Source organism: Diabrotica virgifera, chromosome 7 (assembly GCF_917563875.1).
Source record: "Diabrotica virgifera virgifera chromosome 7, PGI_DIABVI_V3a".
NCBI lineage: Eukaryota > Metazoa > Arthropoda > Insecta > Coleoptera > Chrysomelidae > Diabrotica > Diabrotica virgifera.
Window position 1 is genome coordinate 46172742 of NC_065449.1, and position 27071 is coordinate 46199812.

The 27071-nt window shown below is 32.9% G+C and overlaps 1 protein-coding gene across 6 annotated transcripts in view; it reads right to left on the minus strand.

Moving 5' to 3' along the window:
• LOC114337623 (fanconi-associated nuclease 1) overlaps positions 1-27071 on the minus strand; it is a 148930-nt gene that overhangs the window by 47653 nt on the left and 74206 nt on the right. For all 6 annotated transcript variants that reach the window (XM_028288118.2, XM_028288117.2, XM_028288119.2 and 3 more), the window contains 3 exons: positions 25235-25628; positions 12000-12110; positions 136-570 (listed from right to left, as the gene is read on the minus strand). In XM_028288118.2, the coding sequence (XP_028143919.1) occupies positions 136-570; positions 12000-12110; positions 25235-25628 (940 nt within the window). The remainder of the gene's footprint in view (positions 1-135; positions 571-11999; positions 12111-25234; positions 25629-27071) is intronic.

Consider the following 27071-nt stretch of genomic DNA (forward strand, 5'->3'; position numbering starts at 1 on the left):
ATAAAACATTGATATTGTTATCATAGCATGCTTTAATATTTTCATTGTGCTGCCAAAAAATCAAATCCAAGAAATGATTCCTTCTGGGTATAACACTTCTAATGTCACTGAGATATATTATGTTAATATACTTACTCCTTAATTATTTTGGCATCTATCCTAGCTTGGGGAAAGCATTCTGAATTGATAGGATCCGGTAGTAATTCAACAAGTTGATCATGGGTATACTGTTCAATTTGTTTAGATTTTTTTAGCGCTTGCGCCTTATGTGCAAATTCATAAATCTGATACTCCAAAATATATTCTTTTTTAGTTCTGAGTGCTGTTATAATAACATTCACAGCTTCACTTGACAAATTTCGGGAAGTAAATATGTCACACAATAGCATATACCAAGTACCAATTCTGTGTGAGCGTGGAAAATTTTCTATCAGATACTCTAAAAATGCTTGGACCTCCTCGACGTATGTTGTTTTTAATATTTCACAAATATTAGTTAAAATTCCGCAATATACTGACTCGGCGGTAAAACGTTTTAGATGGGGTGCGTTGAAATACATTTCGTCATTACTAAAAATAAAAAATAAATGAAAACAATTTTTAAGTAAATTAAACAAAAATACATTTTCTATATTTCGCTCATCCGGAAGAAAAATGACTACTCAAAAAATGCATAATTCCAGTTATCTTGTTAAATTGACTCCAAATACTCTACGTTTACCAGGAAATATGTCACATAGATGTTTACTTTCAATTTCGAAAGGTGGCGGTAGTGTCATTATTCCTTTGGCGGTTAAATAAATACTTTTATTCCGGAACAATGACACTTTTGAGGTTATGTTCTGACGTTCGAAGTGAACGTATCGTTATTTATCATGGAAACCGTTGTATTTCGAAAAGTGACCTGGGTATTTTTCGTTAATGTTTAGAAAAGTGAAAATATTTTAAAAGAAAAGTGACATAACTCAAAACTTCAATTTTTTTTCTCTGTTAAATCAGATCATAAAGGGTACCCCCCGTTAAGATAGGCAAAATGCCCTCACTCTCAGAATTCAATTTTTTTAATTTTTTACGTTCTGTGCAATTAAAAAATGAGATAACGCGGATTTTTAGCTCGCCACCCCCTTACCCCTCCCCCCACAGCCAAAAACGTAGATTTTTAGATTTAATTTTTTTTAGTTGGGTTGCAATTGATTTCAAAATTTCAAAAAATTCACACGTGTAGCTGAGGCTTTTACAAAACATGCCCTTTTTTATGGACCCTTAGGTCGAGTGTACATAACCTCAAAATTTTTTTTTAACTCTCTTAAAACCTATAACTTTTTTTTTTTGGAGGGGGCTGCAGGTCCAATTTTTCTTGCATTTTGTGTATTTTATCAAAAGCTATCTCCCTGATTTTTTTCAGATTTTTCCGTCAGGTGCGCCATCTTGAAAAATCCCGAAACTGTTTTTTTAGGGGGTTTTTAGGGATTTTCTCCATTTTATAGACTGCAACATAGATCAATTCAAGATTTTGTTAATAGATTATGTATAATTTGAAATAAATGAGTATTTAAGGATTATCGAAAATTGGGCATAACACCTTTAAACCCCCCAAAAACCATGTTTTTTTAAGTTATGTAAGGGTTTTTGCGGGCTTAATGATATTTTTTGAGATTGATACAGCCTGAATATTTTTTTTTTTCATTTTTTTACGTTATATGGGATTAAAAAATAAGACTAATCGCATTTTTAGCCCACCACCCCCCTCCCCCTGTCCCCACAAAAAACGTCAATTTTTCTATTTTTTTTTTTTTTTTTTTTTTTGTTTAAAGTTGCAATTAATTTAAAATTTTTATGAGGCTTCTACAAAACATATCTATTTTTTATAGACCCGTGTAGGTCGAGTGTACAATACATATAACCTCAAAATTCCTTTTTTATTTTTTTTAAAACGTATTTTTGACTTCCAATCGATATTTTTTTAAAACATCCAATGAATATTGTACATCTCTCTCTCGCGGACGGCCGCTTCAATACATGCTTAGCGCTCATTTTGAATTATTAAAAATAATAGTTAGTAATAAAATAATGACAAAAATTTCTTTAGGCTATTGCAGGGGTGGCTTTAAACTTTTGAGTTGGTCACTTTATGACTTTCATAATAATAATTTTTAATCGAGTTATTAAGCCTTGAAAATGACCATTTTCGCGTTTTTCAAATTTAAAATTGCATGTAACTCGACAACAGTCAATTTTATAGAAAAATCACAAGATACCTTTTTGCTCAGTTTGATCCAGAGAATCTAAAACAAATTTGTCCGAAGTGAAAAAATTGATTTTTTGAATTCGTTTAAAAAAATGTTTAAAAAATTTTTCTACCGCGGTATTGCTTGGCACCTTGTGGATTTGTTATAAGGACCTGTTTTTGAGTAAGTTTGTGCAAAAAAATTAATCGGAATAATTTACCTAACTGGACAAGCATACAGCGGGGACTATTTGCATTATGAGCCAAACGTAGATAGTTTATAAAATACAGAAAACACAAAAAAATTAGCAGCCATCGCCAAAAAAGTTATACGTACCTATTAAAAAACAAAAAAATGAGGTTATAATATGTACACTCGACCTTCGGGTCCATAAAAATAGATGTTCTCTAAAAGCCTCAGCTGTGCGTGTGAATTTTTTATAATTTAATAATTACTTACTATTTTAAATGCGAAATAAGCCACAATTTAACTAAAAAATTATTTTATTAACGTTTCGATGTCCGCCACGGACATCGTTGTCAAAATACAAAATATTAATAAATTAAACAAAAATGTTGCTTGGTAAAAAAATCTTCTAATAATTTATTTAATCTGACTTATTTATATAGATCGTCCCAAACCATTTTTTCAGTGCGTCACAGATTATCGAATTCTTTCTATCGCATTACAGATGGAAAATAAAATCATTTTTTAGTTAAATTGTGGCTTAGATATCATTTAGAATCATTTAGAATAGTTAATTACAAAAATGCCACAAAGAAATAGCTTCAGAACAACATTTATAAATTAATTGCAAAACAACTTAAAAAAAAATAAAATCGAAAAATTGAAATTTTTGGCTGTGGGGGAGGGGGAATAGGGGAAGTGCGCTAAAATTGCGTTGAGTCCTAATTTTTTAAAATCATATAGAACGTAAAAAAATAAAAAAAAATATTCAGGCTGTATCGACCTCAAAAAAAATAATTAGACCCTCAAAAATCCTTACAAAACTTTAAACAAACATGGTTTTTGGGGGGTTTAAAAGTGTTTCGCCCAATTTTTGAATATCCTAATATACTCAGCTCATATACTCATTTCAAATTATACATAATCTATTAACAAAACCTTGAGTTGATCTATGTTGCAGTTATAAAATGGAGAAAATCCCAAAAAACCCCCTAAAAAAACAGTTTTTCGGATTTTTCAAGATGGCGCACCTGACGGAAAAATCTGAAAAAAATCAGGGAGATAGCTTTTGATAAAATACACAAAACTCAAAAAAAATTGGACCTGCAGCCCCCTCCAAAAAAAAGTTGTAGGTTTTAAAAAAGTTAAAAAAAAATTTGAGGTTATGTACACTCGACCTAAGGGTCCATAAAAAATGGACATGTTTTGTAAAAGCCTCAGCTACACGTGTGAATTTTTTGAAATTTTTAAATCAATTGCAACTCAACTAAAAAAAATTAAATCTAAAAATCTACGTTTTTTGCTCTGGGGGGAGGGGTAAGGGGGGTGGCGACCTAAAAATCCGCGTTATCTCATTTTTTAATTGCACAGAACGTAAAAAAATTAAAAAAATTGAATTCTGAGAGTGAGGGCATTTTGCCTATCTTAAGTACCCTTTTTTAGTTTTGCTTCATACACAATTAGAGACATTCACTTATCCATATTCTTCGTTTTTAATTTAAAAATTTTAGCAGTTACCGTTTAATACTGACAACTGAATTAAGATTTAAAAAAATCTATGTATTTTTGTCTCTCCTGAAAAATGTTTTTTTGAGTTGTGACACTTTTCTTCCAGATGAGCGATTTATTGAGATGGCAGATTGAGGTCCATGAGATTTTACATCTGATTTTTATGCATTTTGACTCGCTGAATCCGAATCTTCAACATGTAGCCCAGTAAATGAACGGGAAGTATGGCGATACCGTGTAATTTTCAGGGGCAACTCCGAATTGCATGAAAATTTGGATTTAGGTTCTACTTACCCTCCACTTCAAAGTTGAATTTGTACCGTTGGTTCCTTTTACTTGGGGGGTGACAGTCACCCCTTCTGGTGGGTGAAAAAAATGTTTCATTTTTCGACAAAAACAACTACGTTTTCAGACGGTTTTTCGCAAATAACTCAAAAAGTAAATATTTTATCGAAAAAAATATTTTTAGCAAAAATGTAGCTTAGAAAAAAATGAAAAGAGTTTTGTATTAGTAATGTCTATAGATCCAACAAAAAAAAATATCTCTCTCTCTCTCTTGTCGTTTCCCATTACTGAGGATCGTGATTTCTTCCAATATTCCTTCCAAGAGCTTCGCAGAATGACTTTCCAGCTGAATGTTTTATTTGGTCAGACCATCTAGTTGGTTATCGTCCTCTTGATTTTCTCCCCGGAACGTTTCCAGAAACAATTAATCTCTCCAAACTGTCGTCACCTCTGCGAGCCACGTGACCAAATAATTGCAGAATTCGTTGCAGACATATTGTCGACAGCCTTTTTTTAATATTGAGTTGGTTTAGAATGGAAACGTTTGTCCTATGAGCTGTCCAAGGTATGCGCAGCATTCTTCTCCAGCACCACATCTCAAAGGCATCAATTTTTTGGCGCTCGCATGCGCGAAGAGTCCAAGTCTCTGCTCCGTATAGAAATATTGAGAATACAAGGGCATTCACCAGTCTCATCTTGATATTTTGAGAGATAGATCTGTCTTTCCAAACTTTAGTTAGGCGACTCATCGCATTTTTTGCCATACCAATACGTCTCCGAACTTCTGCTTCACAGTTACCATCGTTAGTTATACTAGACCCGAGATAGACAAAGTTGTTTACTATCTGGTATTCCTGTAATATGTTAGTCAGTTGAATAGTGTCAAATATGTCGACCACCATTATTTTTGCCTTAGCTTTATTCATTTTCAGACCAACTCTATTGCTTTCGTACTCAACTCTTCGCAGACGATCAAACAATTCTTGTTCATTTGCTGCTATAAGTGTAGTGTCATTAGCAAATCTTAAATTGGAGATTTTCCTACCAGCTACTGTTACTCCACCGGCCCATCCTTCTAAAACCATCCTCATGACATGTTCACCATAAATGTTAAATAAGTCAGGTGACAACACGCATCCTGAAAAAAAAATTATAGCTCATGACAAATACTTTTTTATTTATCCAATTCCAAATCGAATATTTCATCGTGAAATAACCAAAAGATGAAGCACTTTTCGGGAAAAACCCATTTAAACTTTTTTAAAGTGTTTAAAGAAAGCTTTATTTTAATTGTTTACAAAAGTTTCTAACATTAAAAATAAGCGAGTTACGTTCAAAATAAAGTTGTCCCCTTTTTTTGGTAAAAAAAAAATCATGAAAATTTCCCCGTGTATCTCCCCAAATGAGATGAATCGTTACCGCTTTACAAACAATTTACCTTACTTATCTATTTTTTATATGATCTGTCAGTTTCACCGGTTTAAAGTGCCTATTTTTGAAACGGTTATGGTTGAAAAGGCTTGAACAAGTCACTGTTTATGAGTGTATGCAAATTTTGAACAGCCATATCTTAATGAAATTTTGTCTTGCAGAAAAAATAGAACGAAACTAGCATATTTATAACAGCAAAACCTACATTTTTTTATTCTTTGAGATTTTTCGTATCGCTAATACTTTTTAAGTTGTTTTGAAAAAACTTAATTTTTCCAAAATTTATACATTTTTTTTTAAATATGAAACCAATTTTTTTCAAAAATAAGCACTTTAAACCGGTCAAAACTTACAGATTATAAATATAAACAACACACATACATAAAGTAAATTGTAAATTGGTAGCGAATAATTTTATTTAGGGTGCTAAATAGAGATTTTCACGATTTTTTTACCAGAAAAAAAAAGGTGGGGAAACTTTTTATTCAGTGTAACTTTTGTAAAAAATAAAAAAAAAATCTTTTTTAGATACTTAAAAAATGTTCATAAGTTTTTCTCGAAAATTGCTTAATTTCTCGGTGAATTCACGTTGAAAAATTCGATTTGGAATAAGATGAATAAGAACGTATTTTTTATAAGCTACAATTTTGCTTTTACTCGGTGCATAGACTATACTGATACGCCATTTTTTCGCTTTTTTATAAGCTATACCTTTGTTAAGAATATTTTTTTCGATAAAATATTTACTTTTTGAGTTATTTGCGAGAAACCGTGTGAAAACGTAGTTTTTTTTGTCGAAAATTGAACATTTTCAATCGCAAATAACTCGAAAAGTATTGACTTACATAAAAAACTCTATAGCACGAAAGTTGCTTGTAATCAGTCAATTTATCCACTTCCGGGCTTATCTTGAACGTATATTTTTTCACCCCCCAGAAGGGGTGACTGTCACTCCCCAAGTAAAAGCAACCAACGGCACAAATTCAACTTTGAAGTGGAGGGTAAGTAGAACCTAAATCCAAATTTTCATGCAATTCGGAGTTGCCCCTGAAAATTACACTCCAAATCGGTCATTTATTGGGCTAATGATAATCCGAATTTTTGGACAGGAATTTGTTATTAACAATTTATTTTTTTAAAATACTTATAACTAATAAAGATATACCCTCTTTTAAATCATGTTTTGTATCTTAAAAAATAAGCCAAGCAACCTTTGTAACATTAAGGCCATGGGTACATAACTCGCAAATATTTTACGGCTTTCCCTACCTTTTCTGTCTTTACACGACAAATTACGTGTAGTAAAATTCACACTGGTATGGATATGTAAACATTACTAGAATGTCATTCTACTTGAAAATGTCATCATTAACTGGCTTTTGAATGTTCTTGGATAACTGCTATTTGTATAATTGCAAATTATTAATTCAGTTAATAAATGTGATAATTTTTTCACCAACTATGTATTCAGTGATTGTAATAATTTATAAGTAAAACAAAAACTAATACTCAATCGAGAAAAGGGGAAAAGTGATTTTTTAATAATATATTGTTACTATGGAACGCTTCCAATTTTGAACATCTTTAACAACAAAATAGTTGGATCACAGAATATTATTATCCTGATGTATTCTCTGCTTGGATCTTCCACAAATAATACACAATAAATAACTTTTTATTAAGTTCACGTCTTAAATCAATTATTTATCAAATACACTATATATCAATTTATTTAATCAACAACTCAAAATATTCCCGATGCCATGTCAAATATTTAAAACTGTCACTGATTGTCACTGACAATATGCTGACAATAGGCCGTTTCCACATGCTGTCAAAATTAAATCAATATGGCTACCGGGAGGCACACATAAATGTTATTCTATCAGGTTCTTAATGTATTTTAGATCATTTTAGTTGTGTTTCTTTGTAATTTTGTGTTGTACAAAGATTAATTTAACATTTTCTCTGGAAGTATTAATTTAGAAAGATAATATGCCTCATTGGTGTTGTGTTTTGAAGTGTGAAATGCAAAGTAATCGTGATAAAGTTAACTTTTACCACTTACCATCAGTGCTACATTCTAAGCACAAAACTGAACTAAGAAATAAGTTATCATCTGAGAGACAACAACAATGGTTAAATGCAATAAAATGTAAAGGTTTTACTAGCGAAATGAAAATTCTCCTGTCTTCTGTAATCATTTTATATCTGGTAAGTTACAACATTAACGATTTTTGAAGATGTTAACATTCTAATCTTATAGGAAAACCGAAAACTTATGGTGCCTATCCGTTACGGATGTTGGACACTAACATGGCTATTCTGACTTTGTTGACTGCTGCCCTGAAAAGTCCGGTAGTGGTTAAGTTAAACCATTTTCGCAGGTTATGCAGCCAGGATATCCTTCTTCGTCCTGGACCTCTTTTCCCATGCACTTTACCTTGAAGTATGGTCCGAAGTAGGTCATATCGTTGTTCATTGCGCATTATATGGCCCAGGTATTCCAGTTTGCGACGTTTTATGGTTACGACTAGTTCGCGCTCTTTACCCATTCTATGTAGAACTTCTTCGTTGGTAACTCTGTATATCCAGGAAATCCTCAACATGCGTCTATAGCACCACATCTCAAATGCTTCCTCTTCAGTGATGCTTCAGTTAAGGTCCATGACTCCACGCCATATAAAAGAACGGAGAACACGTAGCATTTTAGTAAACGAACCTTTATTTCCAATTTTATATCGTGGCTGTTAAAGATTTTCTTCATTTTGACGAAAGCTGATCTTGCCTTCTCGATCCTTATCTTAATTTCCGTTGATTGGTCCCACTGTTCATTTAAGTTTGCACCCAAATAACAAAAGTTGGTGATTTGTGTTATAGGTTGTTGGTTAACTAGTAATTGACCAGGTGGTATCCTATTTTTGCTTATAACCATGTATTTGGTTTTTTTGATGTTAAAATCAAGCCCAAACCTGCTACTTACTTCTGCCACACTGGAGACAAGTGTCTGCAGACCTTCAAGACTGTCTGCAAAAATGACAGTATCATCAGCGTATCTTATGTTGTTCAATCGTTCTCCGTTTATAAGTATTCCCTCGTCTATGTCCGTTAGCGCTAGGTTCATAATGTGCTCTGAATATGTATTGAACAATAATGGGGACAATATACATCCCTGTCGCACACCTCTTTTATCTTTATGTCGTCTGTTAACTGATCCCCTACTCTAACAGCTGCAGTTTGTTCGTAATAGATATTGTTTATTATACGGCGATCTCTGCTGTCTAGACCAATTGAATTTAATATTTTCTTCAGTTCGTCATGTTTTATTCTATCGAACGCTTTCTGGTAATCAACAGCCGACTTAACTGATAATAACAATCCAGATTGGGTTCCTTCAATAAATATGGGGTATAAACACAATGAAATGAGTTCCCCAAAATCTAAAATGGAGCGGTATCAAAGGAGAATTAAAAGAAAAGAAATACAAGAAAAGCTGCTTTTTTTTTATTCCTATTGAAATGATTTATAAGGCACTGGACTCTCTTATATTCTACAAATACTAGGTAGGTCTATGATTTTACACATTTTTCATTAAGAGGAAACTGTAATTTTGAATATTTTTTCGAGATATTTGGCACACGTATTAGTAATATAATAAAGAATGGCGGTACAGAGCCCAATTTGAAAAATATATTAATATGTGGAAATTACTCTGTAATTAAATACAATATTAAAAAACGAGCCTGTATCGCCATTAACAAGAACAAAAAAATACACTTTCTTCAAATAAACTTTTTTATCCGATGCCTAGATTTTGTGTCATTTTGGAACTACTAAATTTTTTTATTTCATTAGTAGTTCCAAAATGACACAAAATCTAGGCATCTGATAAAAAAGTTTATTTGAAGAAAGTGTATTTTTTTGTTCTTCCTAATGGCGGTACAGGCTCGTTTTTTTTAATATTGTATTTAATTACAGAGTAATTTCCACATATTAATATATTTTTCAAATTGGGCTCTGTACCGCCATTCTTTATTATATTACAAATACGTGTGCCAAATATTTTGAAAAAATATTCAAAATTACAGCCGCAATCTTGAAACGCGTTTTGGCTACCTGTTGATCGCTACTGTATCACCTTAATGATAGGTTACTGTTACTTTAGTAGATTTAGAAACAGTGGATAGTTAGTGGTAGATATCAGTAGAAGACAAGATTTTGCCAAATAGTCAAAACTGTTAAACAGATATTACAATGGACAAATTAACAAATACAGTCTATGTGATTAACATTAACATAGGATTTTAAATATCAGCTTAAGAAACTGGCTTTATCTTGTGAAAGTATAGAAAATGATGATGCCAAAACTAAAAATTATACTGGTTTAGCAAATTATAATGTTTTTAAAATAGCTTTAAAGTATATTCGCTTTTCTGAAACACAACTGTAATTTCTTTTTTGGGAAGTTCAGTTGCTAGGCGTGACTAGAAATTACTACACAGCCGAACATACCTGCTCTTAGCCAATATTATTAATAGTAAACAGACATAAATAACATAAATCTTATGCCAATCATTAATTATTTATTTACACCATTATAATGTATTGAAACCAAATGCGAAAATTATTTATTGTACAAATTAAAAATATTTTTTAGAAATAAACTTCACAAAATTTGATGAGATTAGTACACACTCCCACTATTTCTAATAATTCTTCTTTTTTTTTTTAATGAAAGATTAGGTTGATTTGAGCAGTTAATAATGTGAGGTAGGAATTTTTGTGTTGTATGTTTCCTATTCCGAATGTGTCAAAGTGAATCTCAGCAGAGCGAATTCAGTATACCATCAAAATACTGTTTTGTCACCAAGTGATCAAGTATTGCTTACTTTTTGGTTTGGTATTTCACCCTACTCGGTATCAACTTATTTCAAAAATAGTTTGTATATAATGTGCCTTAGGTTAAAAAATTTTGTGTTCGGGCCTGATAGAGCTCGTATGAGCTCTATCAGGCTCCGTAAGTCGGAGGAGCTCGGCCCCTTTGACTTTCTAGTGTTAAACTACATTGACTTAGTTTATGATGGTGATATAAAATAAGTAAATTTAATGAAAAATGTTTCTTGGTAAAAGGTATATTTATTTAAAAACCCTTAAAAGGGCTACAAATATCACAAAAAAACGTTTTCGATCTCTAAAAAGAGCATCATTAGTGTTACAAGCCTAACATGCTGAGCCACCTAAAATACAAAGGTAAAAACCCTTTAAAAGTTTACTAAATACCTTTTTTTTTGTTTTGATTCTGGCCTTGGTTCAGAACCTTTAGCCACGTAACTACATTACTAAATACCTAACATCATTAAATCAATTATGGAATCCAAAGGATGGTTATAATTCCTATGGATAAGGCCCTATGGCATATGACTCCCACGTGGTACGTGGGTTACTAGGTTATAATAAGGTCATCACATTGAGAGAGGTGAAAGGCAACTGATATAAAATACATGAAATTATGCAGTGCAAATCAGCAATATACTCCGTCTAATATACTTACCGTTGCACGTCATCCGCGTCATAGCCAGCGACGTCACATGATACCAACAAGAAATATTTAGGCGGTAGGTGTGTTGTATTTTTGAATCATTTTGCCGAGTAAACTGGAATTACAGCCACTAGACATATTTTATTATATACGTGTAGAAATAATATTTGAAGATTTCTATTAATGTTAACTAATATGTTTCATTTAATTTGTATAAATGGATTATAAAGCGTTTTTATTAAGCACATTTTGTTCGAAACACACTGTAACTGTAATCGAACGAAGGTGACATTTTGGTATAAATTGGTAACATTTATTTGACAGTTACGATATTGACACTTCAGATTTGTTTTTATCCTTTACTATAAGTATTTGTTTTATTGTATTTATTGTTTTTATTATTTACTTTAACGTAAGATTAAAACTTAATTGTTGTTTTCTATTTCTAAAGTTTTTATTTATTTACATTGAATATTAATTTGTTTTGTTGTATAATCTACATCGCAATAATTTTCGATATCGACTGTAAATACAATTTATTTTCGTTGTAAACAACCAATGGAAAAATTAACGAATGAAAAAACAAATAATGTTCAGTTGGTATTCATCGAATTTGACAAAGCAATCAAAGCATAATATGATGCTTGGATAAATTGTGTGGTGAGCAGTAAACCAGTAAAAAGAAATGAGTTCCCATTGAGTACATGACGATTTTATATTGATAGAGCACAACTAGTGTGAAACAGGTGTGAGTCTGAGAGATTGTAATATTTACATACCTATTTCGTTTAAAAAAAAAAATTAAATAATCATTTACTTACGTACGTTCCAAAGCCTTTAATTTATCTTTAACGTTCATGCCAATTTCTTGTATAGTTTCATGATTTTTAGTAGTTTCTAAAGTTTGTCTGAGCTCACATGCCTCGGCATACCTAAAATTTTTAGAAAAAATCAACAATGGTTTGAATGAAAGTAGATTAGATTGTATTAATTTCTTTTCAATTTAAGCCCTTCCATTGTTCTATACGTGTTTCGAAGTATTCACCTATCCTTAGGCTAGGGCTCCACGAGCGACAGATGAACGCTGCCAGTAAAAGTAAAATGAAGCGTGATAAATGAAAACAGCGATAAAGGCAGGTTGACATTACTAGTGAATAACGAACGTGGCTCACGCTTACGTATATTTCCCGTGCTATTGTTAGATATTTTATTATCTATTTTCAAACTCGAGCACTACATTTGTATTTATGCAATGCATATTGCCATATTGGCCGCCATTTTGAATTTGGAAATGCAAATTCCGTATTTATATTCACCTCTCGATGAGCTAACTTTGCATTAAGTCTCATTCGTTTCTGTAAAAATTTGCAAAAATGGGCCCTAAATAACCTCCCTATTTCGGCCACCCTTTGAGAGATTTATTTTAAAAGCTTAGTTTCGCGACAAAATTCTTTTAAACTTACTCATACCGAATTTCATTGAAATTGGTCCCGTAGTTTTTGCTGGGCGGTGGCGACATACGTACATACTTCCGACATGATTTTTTTATTTGCTTTTTAGACTCCGGGCGACTCAAAACGTCCAGTTTGATCTATTTATGATGCTACGGACCTAACCTCCAAACCAGAAAGTAAAAAGCTGGCAGTTTTCTGGTGGGTGGCGAGGCATTAGAGCTGTACAACACCTTCACATTTGCCGAAGATGAAGACAGAACAGTAACTTGTGTTAAAAAGAAGTTTGAAGAGTATTGTTCACCAAAGGAAAATGTCATTTTTGAAAGATTTAAGTTTAACAGTATTAGCCAACAAGAAGGGCAACCCTTTGACTCATTTGTTACAGAACTACGGAAAGCCATTAAAACAACAGAATATGAACAACAAGACCAGATGATCAGAGATAGAATAGTAATGGGCATACACAACAAAGCAACACAAGAAAAACTGCTTAGAGAGTCGGAGTTAACGCTAATGAAAGCAGTTGACATATGTCGAGCGATAGAAATAAGTAAAGACCAGTCTAAAATGTTACAAAATGAGTCATTAATAAATGCAGTTCAACGAAGAGAGCCAAGACATGTTCGTGTGTGTACCAGATGTGGATACAATCATTTGAGAGATGATCGATGCCCAGCTTGGAGTAAAACATGTGCTAACATGGGCCATAACCATTTTGCAAAAGTTTGCAGAGAAGACAATAAACCTAGTGGGAGCAGTGTGACAAGGAAACCAGAAAGTCCAAGAAAGGGAATGAAAGAGCAGCAGAAGAAAGTGCATCAATTAACAGAAGCCAGTGTAAGTGATGTGGACAGTTCGGGAAGTGAAAGTGATGGAAGTGAACATCAATATTTTGTCAGGTCAGTAAACTCTAAATGTAAACACAAACTTGGAAAAGATATGTGGTCAGCTGATATTTATGTTAATGATAAGCCTGTGTCATTTAAATTAGATACTGGAGCTGAGGTAAGCACTTGGCCTTTATGTATTCTCAAAGAAATAGCCCCAAGAGCACATATCCGTAAATCTAATATATCATTAATATCATATGGGGATTCAAATTTCAAAATTAAAACAGTAGGGAAAGTTACATTATCTTGTGTTATTAAAAATGATAAAAAAGATATATCTTTTGTAGTTGTATATACAAAAAATCAGGTTCCTTTGCTAGGGTTTAAGGAATGTCTAGAATTAAATTTAGTCAAACGAATAGATTCATTAGTAAGTTCTAAATTTAACAGTTTAAATGATCTAGTAACAAAATATTCACATGTGTTTGAAGGTCTAGGAAAATTTCCAACAAAACACCATATAACCTTGAGGGAAGATACCAAACCTCGAATAAGCACCATAAGACGGGTTCCACATGCTTTACGAAAACGTTTAAAAAATAAACTGTGTGATCTTGAGGCACAAGGAGTCATAACAAAGGTAGATAAACCAACAGAGTGGGTTCACCCACTTGTCATTGTGGAAAAGCCAAATGGTGACTTACGATTATGTCTTGATCCAAAAGAACTTAATGGGACCATCAAGAGAGAACACTTTCAAATTCCTTCTGTTGATGAAATTGTAACTTTACTTGGTAGGGGACAATTCTTCACCGCTTTAAGAAATGAAGGATGGATATTGGCAAGTGGAGCGGATGATGAAAGTGCAGATTTAATGACCTTTGGTACACCATTTGGTAGGTACCAATTTAATAGACTGTCTTTCGGTATCTGCTCAGCCCCAGAAGTATTCCAAAAAAAGAATTTTGAAATATTTGGAGATCTTGAAGGCGTAGGCCTTTACTTTGATGATTTAATAGTCACTGGTGCCTCAGAAGCAGAACATGACAGGAACTTAAAAAGGGTTCTTGACTGTGCTACCAAATACAACATAAAGTTCAATAAGTCGAAAGTACAGTTCAAACAAACCAGTGTTAAGTACATGGGTCAGATATTTTCAAAGGATGGAGTGAAAACAAGTGATAAATATATCAAAGCAATATTAGACACGCCCACACCAGAGTGCAAACAAGATGTTGCAAGATTTTTAGGAATGGTAAAATATGTAGCCAAGTTCGTGCCAAGCCTATCAAAAATATCTGCCACGTTAAGGAGGGGGTATGGTTTGAAATCAACATATCAAGAACATTTTTGTGAATTTTTTTCGAAGCTATGGTACAAATATTTTATTTTTAAATTAAATAAACATATTAAGTACAATTCAAAGAATGCTTAGAAAAAAATCCAATCCAAAATATTGGAAAATAAGCCATTGGTGACAAATTTTGACAGGCAGCTCACAAAAGAATGGATTTTGCGGTGGACATCAGAACTCGTCACTCGATCATACGAAACAAAAAATTCAAAAAGATTTAATAAGCTTATGAGTTTCACGAGGTCACAACGTCGAGTTTTTTTATTTTTAATGACTTTTGAATTTTTGGTATCACTCAGAAATAAAAAAAATGAAATTTTTGGTAAAAATTTTGTGAAAATCAACAGACTTATTATTGTTGAACAAAAAATAAGCAAAAAAAGAAAAATATCTCGACGTTGTTACCTCATGAAATGCCTAAAGAAAATATGTGCAAAATATCAGATAGATCGGCCCAGTAGTTTTTCAGTTACAATGTCCACCGCATTTGAAAAAGCAGTTTTGAGAAAAATGCGTTTAAAGTTTTGACAACTGCATCTTCATCTTCTTATTTGTCTGCCAGATCGTAAAGTGATGCACATTGGAATATGTTTTTTAAATCGAGGAGTAATCTACAAAAGAGAAGGCGAACAGTTGTTTAACGTTTCTCACTACGCTCAAGCGTGCTGGCGCGAAGCCGCGGCAACGCGAGTCGAAGGTAGGGATATTCAACACCCTGTATCTCTGGTAATTTTACTCCGATTATTTTGAAATTTTCAGAGAGTATTCTTGGAAGTATGCACTTTTATTTGAAATAATAAAAAAATTAAATATTTCAAACCATACCCCCCCCCCTTAAGAAACTTGAGAAGATTGGATGTAGATTGGCAGTGGTCAAGTGAGCATCAGGATTCACTGGATCAACTAAAGCATCTGTTGACTAACTCACCAATCTTGGCAGTATTTGACCCAAAGAAACCAATAGAAATTGAAACAGATGCATCAAAAGACGGACTGGGGGCATGCTTGTTGCAAGAAGGTAGACCTGTGGCCTTTGCATCTAGAAGCCTTACAAAAACTGAGCAGCAGTATGCTCAAATAGAAAAGGAAACCCTGGCTATTTTATTTGCAGTAAAGAGGTTTCACTACTTTGTCTATGGAGCTTGTGTAAAAGTTCATAGTGATCACAAACCACTGAAATCGATTTTTAAAAAAGATTTACAGTCGATTTCCCCAAGAATCCTGAGAATGAGGTTAAAATTATTAGATTATGATTTAGTTGTGTCATACAAACCAGGAAAAACCATGTACATATCTGACACACTGTCAAGGGCATTTCTAAAAAACAATAAAAGATCTGTTGATAGAGATAGAGTTTGCGGTTCATTCAATTGTCAATGATTTACCGTTATCTGAGGAAGAAAAAATCAGTTTCGACAAGAGACAATAGCAGACCCCCAACTGCAAGTTGCTTTTGACTTTATCATCAGTGGCTGGCCAGAGCAAAAATATAAAATTCCAGAGAATGTCATACACTTCGCCAAAATAAAAGAGAATCTATTTATAACTAATGATCTTCATTTTCTTGACAATAAATTAGTTGTCCCTTTTTCATTACGAAAGGAAGTTCTAGGATTACTTCATGAGGGACATTTAGGCATAGAAAAAACAAAAGCGCATGCACGCCAAATTTATTATTGGCCTGGTATGGCTATGGATATTGAATCATATATAAGGGCATGTAAGAGTTGCGAAAAATTTGCTAGAAAAAACCCAAAACAAACCCTATTGTCATATCCACTACCTAAAAGGCCATGGGAAAGGGTAGGGTCTGATATTTTCCTAGAAAAAACCCAAAACAAACCCTATTGTCATATCCACTACCTAAAAGGCCATGGGAAAGGGTAGGGTCTGATATTTTCACATATGCAGGAAAAAGTTACGTAGTTATTTGACGCATATTCTAACTGGTTAGAGGTATTACCCATTAAAGATAAAAGTGCTGAGGCAGTAATTGATGAAATTAAGACAGTTCTTGCACGATTTGGATCACCTGATTTTCTTGTAACTGACAACATACCTTATAATAGTGAAAAATTTAGAAAGTTTAGCAGAAATTGGAACTTTACCTTGATCTTTCGTAGTCCTAACTATCCACGTTCAAATGGATTAGCAGAAAAAGCAGTCTCAATTGCAAAAAACATGTTAAGGAAAACCATAGATGAAAGAAAGCATGCAGAGCTTCAGTCAGCATTAATAAATTATAGAAATTACCCATTAAAAGGCATGGGATACTCCCCATCACAACTTCTTAGTAGTAGGAGATGTAAGACAAAGGTTCCAATTTCAGTTGAATTGTTACATCCATGTTTGTGTGAAAATGTTGAAATGAAAATGAAAGATAAAAAAGAATTAAATGAGACAACTTTTAATAAAAATGCAACAATATTGAAGCCGTTGGACAGAGACATGGATGTAACAGTCCTTGATCACCGTAATAACATCTGGAAGTCTGCAAAAATCTTGAATCAACATGAATCACCTAGATCATACATCCTGGAAGATGACACTGGAAACTCTATCAGAAGGAACAGATGTCACATAAGATCATCAGCAAATAAACATGTTGTAGACCTTCTCTTTTTCTTTGAGTGCCTCTCCTATCGGAGATTGGATATCATTAGGGCGATTCTAATTTTATTTACTGCTGTTTTGAACAATTCGTTAGTGGTACAGCCAAACCACTCTCTCAAATTTCTCATCCAGGACATTCTTCTACGGCCTGGATTTCTTCGTCCTTGGATTTTTCCTTGCATTATATTTTGTAGGAATGTGTACTTTTGTCCTCTCATCAGGTGGCCTAAGTATTCAAGTTTTCTCTTTTTTATACTCCGTAGAACTTGGAGATGATCAAATCAAGAGTAACCACCATCATTTGGGTGGTGATGTTAGTGTGGGTCATGAATTGCCAGACAATGAGGGTATTGAAAGTAGGGACCCTCAATCAAGAGAAATATTAATCCCTGACAATCATACACCTGAAATGTCAAATCCTACTAATACTTACTCTACAAGGTCAGGGAGACAAATTAAAAAACCTTGTAAGCTCAACCTATAAAGAAAAAGAAAAGAGGATGTATGATACAGAGTTAAGTGACATTCATATTGTTCATGTTGGTAACAAGATGACATGACAGCGAAGTGACGATGACAGGAGTCAGGTTCAAGGTTGTTAGGTTAGCGTTACCGGCATGTAAAATGTGAACTAAGATACTTGTTAATCATCCAATAATTATTTAATACAGTATTGTATTTGTTTTATTTATTACACCTTCCATCAGGCTTATAAAATTGTCAAGGCCATAGTCCAAAAAAATAATAAGAAAAAATAAGATTCAGGTTATGTTATTAAAACGTAAACAAGTGTATGTAGTAAGTAAAATTAGTTATTAAAATGCAGTACTGCAAGCAAAATACAATTAATTAAATTTACCTTTATATAAATAATTGCATATCATATCAATATTGTGGAGCAACATATAATTTTTCTTCTTCAATGACAGTAGATATGAAATGTACGTCAATTTGACAATTTCAATTGACAATATGAATTATTTAAGAAAGTTGCAATATTTATCCGCTATTCGCTCACGATCGTTTCTCAATTCCCTTCCAAGTACTTGCACATCGCGAATACGGTATGAGCTCGTATGTAGAGGGGATATTTTTAAAAGTTCGTGAGCGCCAGTAGTGACAAGTCAGTGAACTTTTTCTGAAAATTTGACATAAATGTCAAAGTAATTAATTTAAAACATTGAAATTAAAAACATTAATAGGAAAAAATATTAGCTGGTCAAAGCTGTGATATATATTTTTACCTTAAATATACTTACGTTTTAAATACTGAATTGTTTTTTTAATATTTCGTAATATGTAATTATAAATTAATCTATTAATCTAAGCGCCATCTACACAATAATTGTGAAAGTATCCGAAGTAAGAAACTAATATTTCATCAATAGAACGTCAAAATGATTAGGAAATCTTAAAAAAATCAATTACAATTTAATTACTTTTTTACGTTGCAAATATTACGCGATAAAAAATAAATAATAAATTTAAAAATTTCCGGCGAAAGTTGCATTATAGTACATTATTTCACGGGTTTTGCTCTAAATTTTAAAGAACCGCTTGGATTGACATGAAATTTGGCATACTTATAGCTTACATGTCAAAGAAAAAAAGTGATATTGTGCCGATGTGTGCTTTTGCCCTGGGGCTGACTTTCACCCCCTTCTGGGGGTGAAAAAATATATGTCCAAAATAAGTCCGGAAATGGGTAAACTGACTAATTTTAAGTAACTTTCGTTCTATAGAGCTTTTTCGCCAAGTCAACACTTTTCGAGTTATTTGTGAGTGAATATGTTCATTTTTCAACAAAATAACCACATTTTTAGACCGTTTTTCGCAAATAACTCAAAAAGTAAGTATTTTGTCGAAAAAAACATTCTTAGCAAAAATATAGCCTATAAAAAAGTAAAAAAAATGGTGTACGCGTTAGGTCTTTGGATCTCTTAGAACCAGAGTTATAGCCAATGAAAAATAGATTCATATTCACCAAATTTCAAATAGAATATTTCGACGTGAAATATCCAAAAAATTAAGCACATTTTGGGGAAAATCCATTATGACTTTTTTAAAGTGTTTAAAAAAAGCTTTATTTCTGTTTTTACAAAAAGTTTCTAGCATTAAATTTAAGCAAGTTACACTCAATATAAAGTTGGTCCCTTTTGTTTTGGCAAAAAAAATCGGGAAGACCACCCCCTAATTAGCAACATAAATGAAATTAATCGTTACCGCTCCACAAATTATTTTACTTATGTTGTGTTTATATGATCTGTAAGTTTCATCGATTCAAAGTGCTTATTTTTGAAAAAATTTGGTTTCAAAGTAAAATTTTTAAAAATTTTTATTTTGAAAAATATGCTTTTTTCAAAATAACTTAAAAATTGTTAGAGATACCAAAAATCTCGAAAAACAAAAAAGTCAGCATTGCTTTTCTGAATATCATGTGTTTTTTTGTTTTTCTGTTAGACAAAAATTGATTAAGATTTGGTGTTTCTAAATTTGCATACATTCGTGATCAGTGACTCGTTCAACCCCTTTTAACTACAGCCCTTTCAATAATAAGGACTTTGAACCGATTAAACTTACAGATCATATAAACAATACATACACGAGTCGAGAAACTTGTGAAGTCATAACGATTAAGTCCATTTAAGATACTAATTAGAGGGCGATTTTCTCGATTTTTTTACCAAAACAAAAAAGGACTCACTTTATTTTGAGCGTAACTTGTTTACTTTTGATGCTAGATTTTTTTTTTATAAAACAAAAATGAAGCTTTTTTTAAACACTTTAAATAAGTTGTAAGGAGTTTTCCCCGAAATGTGCTTCATTTTTGGTTATTTCACGTTACAGTATTCCATTTGGAATTTGACGAATCTGAACCTATTTTTCATTAGCTATAACTCTGCTTCTACTAGGTATAGAGACGTGATATATACACCATTTTTTTAAATTTTTTACAGGCTATATTTTTGCTAAGAATGTTTTTTCAACAAAATACTTACTATTTGATTTATTTGCGAAAAACCGTCTAAAAGCGTGGTTATTTTGTTGAAAAAATGAACATATTCACTGGCAAATAACTCGAAAAGTGAAAAAACTCTATAAAACAAAAGTTACTTAAAATTAGTCAGTTTATCCATTTCCTGACTTACTTTGGACGAATATTTTTTCACCCCCAAAAGGGGGGTGAAAACCACCCCCAGGGCAAAAGCACATATCGGCACAATATCACTTTTTTCTTTGACTTGTTAGCTATGTGTATGCCAAATTTCATGTCAATCCAAGCGGTTCTTTAAAATTTAGGTTTTGCAATATTTTACCGTTAAAGAACGGACTATTAGTAATCCGCTAGTTAGAGATACCAGCGAAGCTCAGAGCGTATAACGCACTGATGTGTCCTGTTTTTTGATGACATCTTCTACTTCACATAATAAAAAATTGAAAGAAGACTGACATCCTGTAATATTAAAAAACCTTATCAGGATATTCTTTTAGTTTGTTGTGTAAAAAAACAAATTGTTTCTGTCTTTCTATGTAATAGAACAGGAAAGATCCACCATTTTCGTTGCTTTTTAAGCCTACGTCGACGACGCAATTCCAATATTAAAACCAGTTTTTGTTGAAATGATAGATTATCCATACTCTATTATCGGTATGAATTTATTTTACTTTATTTATTTACAGTATAACAGAGTTAACAAAAACCCTCAAGGTCACTTGCACCGCATAAACGAACGTCTGTCGTCTCGTCTCCTCACGGTTGCAGATAACTCGGTATTACTATACTGTATCTGCTATATACAAGGACAAGAAGATACAACTGATCGTAGCAACGTCATACTGAAGCTCTTGGAGCCACTATTGGGACCGTGCAAGTTCGGCAAAGCGACACCTGGTTTCTACGCTCAGCAACATTTTTCGCACTTTTAATTATATTGGCCAATTATATTAGTCCTGGTTACTGGATAATTATCAAGGCCATAGTCCAAAAAAATAATAAGAAGGAAAAGTCAGATTCAGGTTATGTTATTAAAAGGTAAACAATTGTATGTAGTAAATAAAATTTATTAAAATGCAGTACTGCAAGCAAAATACAATTAATTAAATTTACCTTTATCTAATAATTGCATATCATATCAATATTGTCGAGCAATATATAATTTTTCTTCTTCAATGAAGTAGATATGAAATATACGTCAATTTGACAATTTCAATTGACAATATGAATTATTTAAAAAAGTTGCAATATTTCTCCGCTATTCGCGCACGACCGTTTCTCGTATCCCCTCCAAGTACTTGCACACCTCGAATAAGGCCAGTCGTCCATTGGAAGCGTAGTCGCGCGACTCGAAGGTAGCGCGTATACGCCCGTATACAAGCGACTAATCCTAACAAATAAAATGTAACTAAACAACGTCCACTGCAAACGACTTTGAGCGACCGGGCTCGGCCGACCACAAGCGGCTAACGACCGATCCCCTAGAATGGGATTAGTCGCTGGTAATGGCATGTTGATGCTACACTGGTTTGCAATAAATATCTGTGCAGGTATTTTTGATATTGTATTAATTTTCAATGGACAATCATTAATAAAAGCGTGCAAATATACTAGCATTTGCAGATGATGTTGACATAATCGCAAGATCAAGAAGAGAAATGATAGAGGCATTCAATCAAATAGAATGAGCTGCACAAAATAGTGGCCTTAAAATGAATCAGAACAAAACAAAATATATGCAGGTAAGTAAAAACGCAGAAATAAGGCAGCCACAAAATATAACAATAGGAGAATACAACATTGAGGGGGTAAAAAACTTTACATACTTGGGATCCCTAGTCACGTCTGATAATAACCTTGCGGAGGAAGTGAAGAGGCGAATATTTATTGCCAATAAAAGTTACCATGGCTTAATTCGGCAACTAAGATCAGATAACGTCGCAAGAAAAACAAAATGCCAAATATACAAGACCTTAATAAGACCGGTGCTCACATATGGCTCAGAAACCTGGACACTCACTAAAAGAGAGGAAACATTGCTAGCCACCTTTGAAAGAAAAATCTTGCGACACATATATAAGGGCACAAAAGAAAACGGAATTTGGCGAAGAAGGTACAACTTTGAACTATACAAAATATACCAGGATCCGGATATCATAACATTCATTAAAATAGGGCGGCTGCGTTGGATTGGACATGTAGAAAGAATGGAAGAAGGAGAAATACCAAACAAAATATTCAAACAGATGCCAGTAGGAAAAAGAACAAGAGGAAGACCGAAGCTGAGATATTTAGAACAAATAGAAAATTATATAATAACCTTAAAAATAAAAAACTGGAGAAAAAAAGCACGAAACAGATCAGAATGGAGAAGAATCCTGGAACAGGCCAAGACCCAGAAAGGGTTGCCGAGCCAGTGATGATGATGATTAATTTTCGATAGGGAAATATTGGAAATTGATAACGAAAAACTGATTAGTGCCGTTTATGAAAAGTCTCCGTTGAGGAACATGAAAGACAAACGATATCATTCACGTGATGTTCAAAGGAAATTGTGGTCGAAAGTTGCAGAAGAAGTAGGTGCTAGTGATTAGTAGAGTTTTTTAATATTATTATTTTATAATATACAGGGTGTCCCGAAAAGAATGGTCATAAATTATATCACACATTCTACGGTCAAAAATAGTTCGATTGAACCTAACTTACCTTAGTACAAATGTGCTCATAAAAAAAGTTACAGCCCTTTGAAGTTACAAAATGAAAATCGATTTTTTTCAATATATCGAAAACTATTAGAGATTTTTTATTGAAAATTGATATGTATCATTCTTATGGCAGTAACATCTTAAAACAAAATTATAGTGAAGTTTGTCCACCCCATAAAAATTTTATGGGGGTTTTGTTCCCTTAAACCCCCCCATACTTTTGTATACGTTCCAATTAATTCATTATTGTGGTATTATTAGTTAAACACAACGTTTTAAAACTTTTTTGCCTCTTAGTATTTTTTCAATAAGCAAGTTTTTATCGAGATTCGGCTTCTTTTTTAATATATTTACATAAAAATTTTATGGGGGTTTTGTCCCTTTAAACCCCCCAAATATTTGTGTACGTTCCAATTACACTATTATTGTGATACCATTAGTTAAAAACAGTGTTTTTAAAACTTTTTTGCCTCTTACTCTTTTTTTGACAAATCACCTTTTATCGAGATATGACTTCTTTTTCAAAATATACCTAAAAATGTAAATTATAAATACATTTTCAGATTAACAGGTCTCTATAATCGTACTTGACCATCCATATACAAATATGTGGTGGATTCGACAAATATTCAAAATAGCTCGATAAACACTGGCTTATCAAAAAAGTAATAAGAGGCAAAAAAGTTTCAAAAACATTTTGTTTAACTAATGGTGTCACAATAATAATATAATTGGAAGGTACACAAAAGTTTGGGGGGGTTTAAAGGAACAAAACCCCCTTAAAATTTTTAAGGGGTGCACAAATTTCACTTTATTTTTTTTTTAAGATGTTGCTGCCATAAGAATGCCACACGTCCATTTTCAATGAAAAATCTCGAAGGGTTTTCGATATATGAAAAAAAATCGATTTTCATTTTGTAACTTCAAAGGGCTGTAACTTTTTTTGTGTGCACTATTGTATATAGGTAAGTGAGGTTCAATCAACATATTTTTGACCCCAGAATCTGTGGTATAATTTATGACCATTCTTTTCGGGACACCCTGTATAATTACAATGTAAACGAAAAATAAAAAAATAGAGCGTGGCACTTGCAGAGTGCCGACAGAAGTGAATACTTCTTATAGTTTTAGAATTAACAAACTTTCGAAAGAATTTTTATTTGAAATTTTTACAATAATAAACGTCTTACATCTAAACCAAATAAATATAAAGTTACATAAATGTTTAAATTATTTTTATTAACAAATTACTTAATGTTTTTTTTTCAATTTGGCGAAAAAATGTAATTAAATACTGATAAAGTATAGTAAATATTTCGTGTAAATTTGAATCGCCAACAATATATTTATGGAAGAGTCGATTCCCGTTAAAAGAGATGCCATGGTACAAAGGTACAAACCTTTTTAAAGTTGTTAATAAATAACATACATATTTGCGTAATAAATTATTCCCTTCAAACTATGATTTCTATGTATATTTTACACGCTTTTCACAAAAATACACTTTCTTTTGATGATGACAGCCAGTTTGACAGTCGCGAACTAAGTAGTATACAGTCGCCTGTAGTGGATGATACCAGTCGTTCAGTCGCATAATCGCACATACACGGACGTATACGCGCTACCTACGAGTCGCGCGACTACGCTTCCAATGGACGACCAGCCTAAGACCAAGACGCGGCGATATGTGCGCTGTAAACTGTCGCTCTCATGGAGCCATGATTTTACTGCTGTGCTGCCGCCGTAATTTTACTGCTACTGCTAGCGTCAATGTGTCGCTTGTGGAGCTCTAGCCATAGGAACAAGAACTGTAATGAAAAGCTCTCAAATAGCCGTTATAGTAACATACCAAGCCTAAGTATGCTTAGTACAGACCTCTATATGAAGCAACGAGAAGTTAGGAGGAACCCTTTATTCCGACAATAGATGTACAGTTTCTCTCGAAAAACACTATCTTTTGCGCTTTTTACGTAGAGAAAAGTGTCATCATTGTTCTACACGTGTTTCGAAGTATTCAAACAAGAGTTTGAGGATATCGATCGTTGCCATTTCAGTAGGCTCAAACCTAAAATTAACGCAATTAATTAATTTTATTATGTACTTACCTCAAAAATTCTTGTACATCCCTGAAAACTTTATACTTTTCAACTACAAAAGAGGGAAAATCGCATTTTAAATCCCTTCCTAGGAAATTTTCAATATTTTGAAATCTGTTATTAGTGAATGTTGCTAACAGGTAAATGCGATTAATATCTTTTTTAAACGAGTCGTTAATCTTTAGAGCATATTTCCCCAGCTTTGCTTCTATTTGGTCAAAGATAATCTCACGCGTAGACTTAATACCACCGGAGAGGGTAGGCTGCCTTCTACACCTATCTAATAAAATGTCTATGTTTTTTTTTGGAGTGCTGGGTTTAATTTTGAGGTGTAAACAAATATTCTTAACATCTTTTGCAGGCAGTTGTCCCAGCAGTTCTTCCATACGATCTTTATTATAATCTGTAAAGTTCAAGAGTGTTTCATTTATTTTTGTAACTATTTATCATTAATAATTTTATCATTATTAGTTTTCGAAAGGGAACAGACACTAGGGAATTGGAATTAAAGCTGTTAGAAAGATTTTTGGAAGTGCAAAAAAATTATGCTTGTTTTGTTGATTACCGGAAGGCATACGACAGAAACACGACAGAACCGCAATATGTACTGTAGTAGGTTAGGGATGCGTCCTGTCTCAGCTTCTCTTAAATGCCTATCCGGAACATATTATTAAAAAATATCTAAAAGAACGCTCAGATAGTGCCAACATCAATGGAATTGTGATAAATAACCTAAGATACGCAGACGACATTGTGATACTGGCTAGATCGAAAGAATATCTACAGAGACTAACGAATGTCCTGTCTGAAACGAGAGCCAGAATGAGACTATTATAGAGCTCCTTCTCCCCTATATTTTCTTATTCGTAAAGACGAAGTGGCGTCATGTAATTTGACTATTTTTGTCCAATTATCTCTCTCCTGTGCGTGTTGTTTTGCTTCGGAGAATGAGTAACCAGTCATGTTTTTTATCTGGTCCGACCATCGTACTGAAGATTTTTCTCTGGACCTTTTGCCCGCTACATTATATTCAATTATCATTCGTTTTATGTCTTCTCTTCTTAATATATTCAATATTATATTAACTTAATAAACTTCCACACAACACAACAACCACAAATCTTTTTAGAGCAGCAGTGTGCAAAGTACAGATTGCTATGATGGTCGCCAACATCCGAAACGGATAGGCACTACAAAAAGAAGAAGAATAAACTTCCGGTTGCACTGACAGTTTAGTTCTGACATAGTTCAAGAATTTCCGTTACCATCAGTTGCCATGCCATCGACCGTTCAAGATATGAGGTAGCTGAACCTCAGGACGTGTCCCAACTCATGTGGGTCAAATTGTGCCCGGTGCTTAATCATGTATTTCACCCATTTCAGTCTGTTCACTCCAGTACCATCTATAGATTTCAAATTATTAGTTCACTAATTCAAATAATCAGCTAAATTTATAAATTTTCTCTTTTTTGTTGTTGACCATTAAAACCTCAATATTAGGCAACCAACATTACTCTTTTCATCTTTTACAACATCACTATGTATCTTACATTTTTTCCGTCTATAAGTTGTTTACATTTAAGCATTTTTCATTTTTCTTTTTATTTCAAACTAAATTAAACTTTCGTCTTCTTTTTTAAACTGTCATCAATGACGTCATTGACTTTACTATGAATAACATTTTTATTAACATAATAATAACAGTTCTTTCTGTAAAAGAGAGTTGCCTTTTAGACTTTTACAATCTAATTTATTATAATTTAAATTCCACTTTAATACAGTTATTAACATCCATCCAACTGAACTAATAATTTAAATTCATAAACTACACTATTTTTAAATTCAT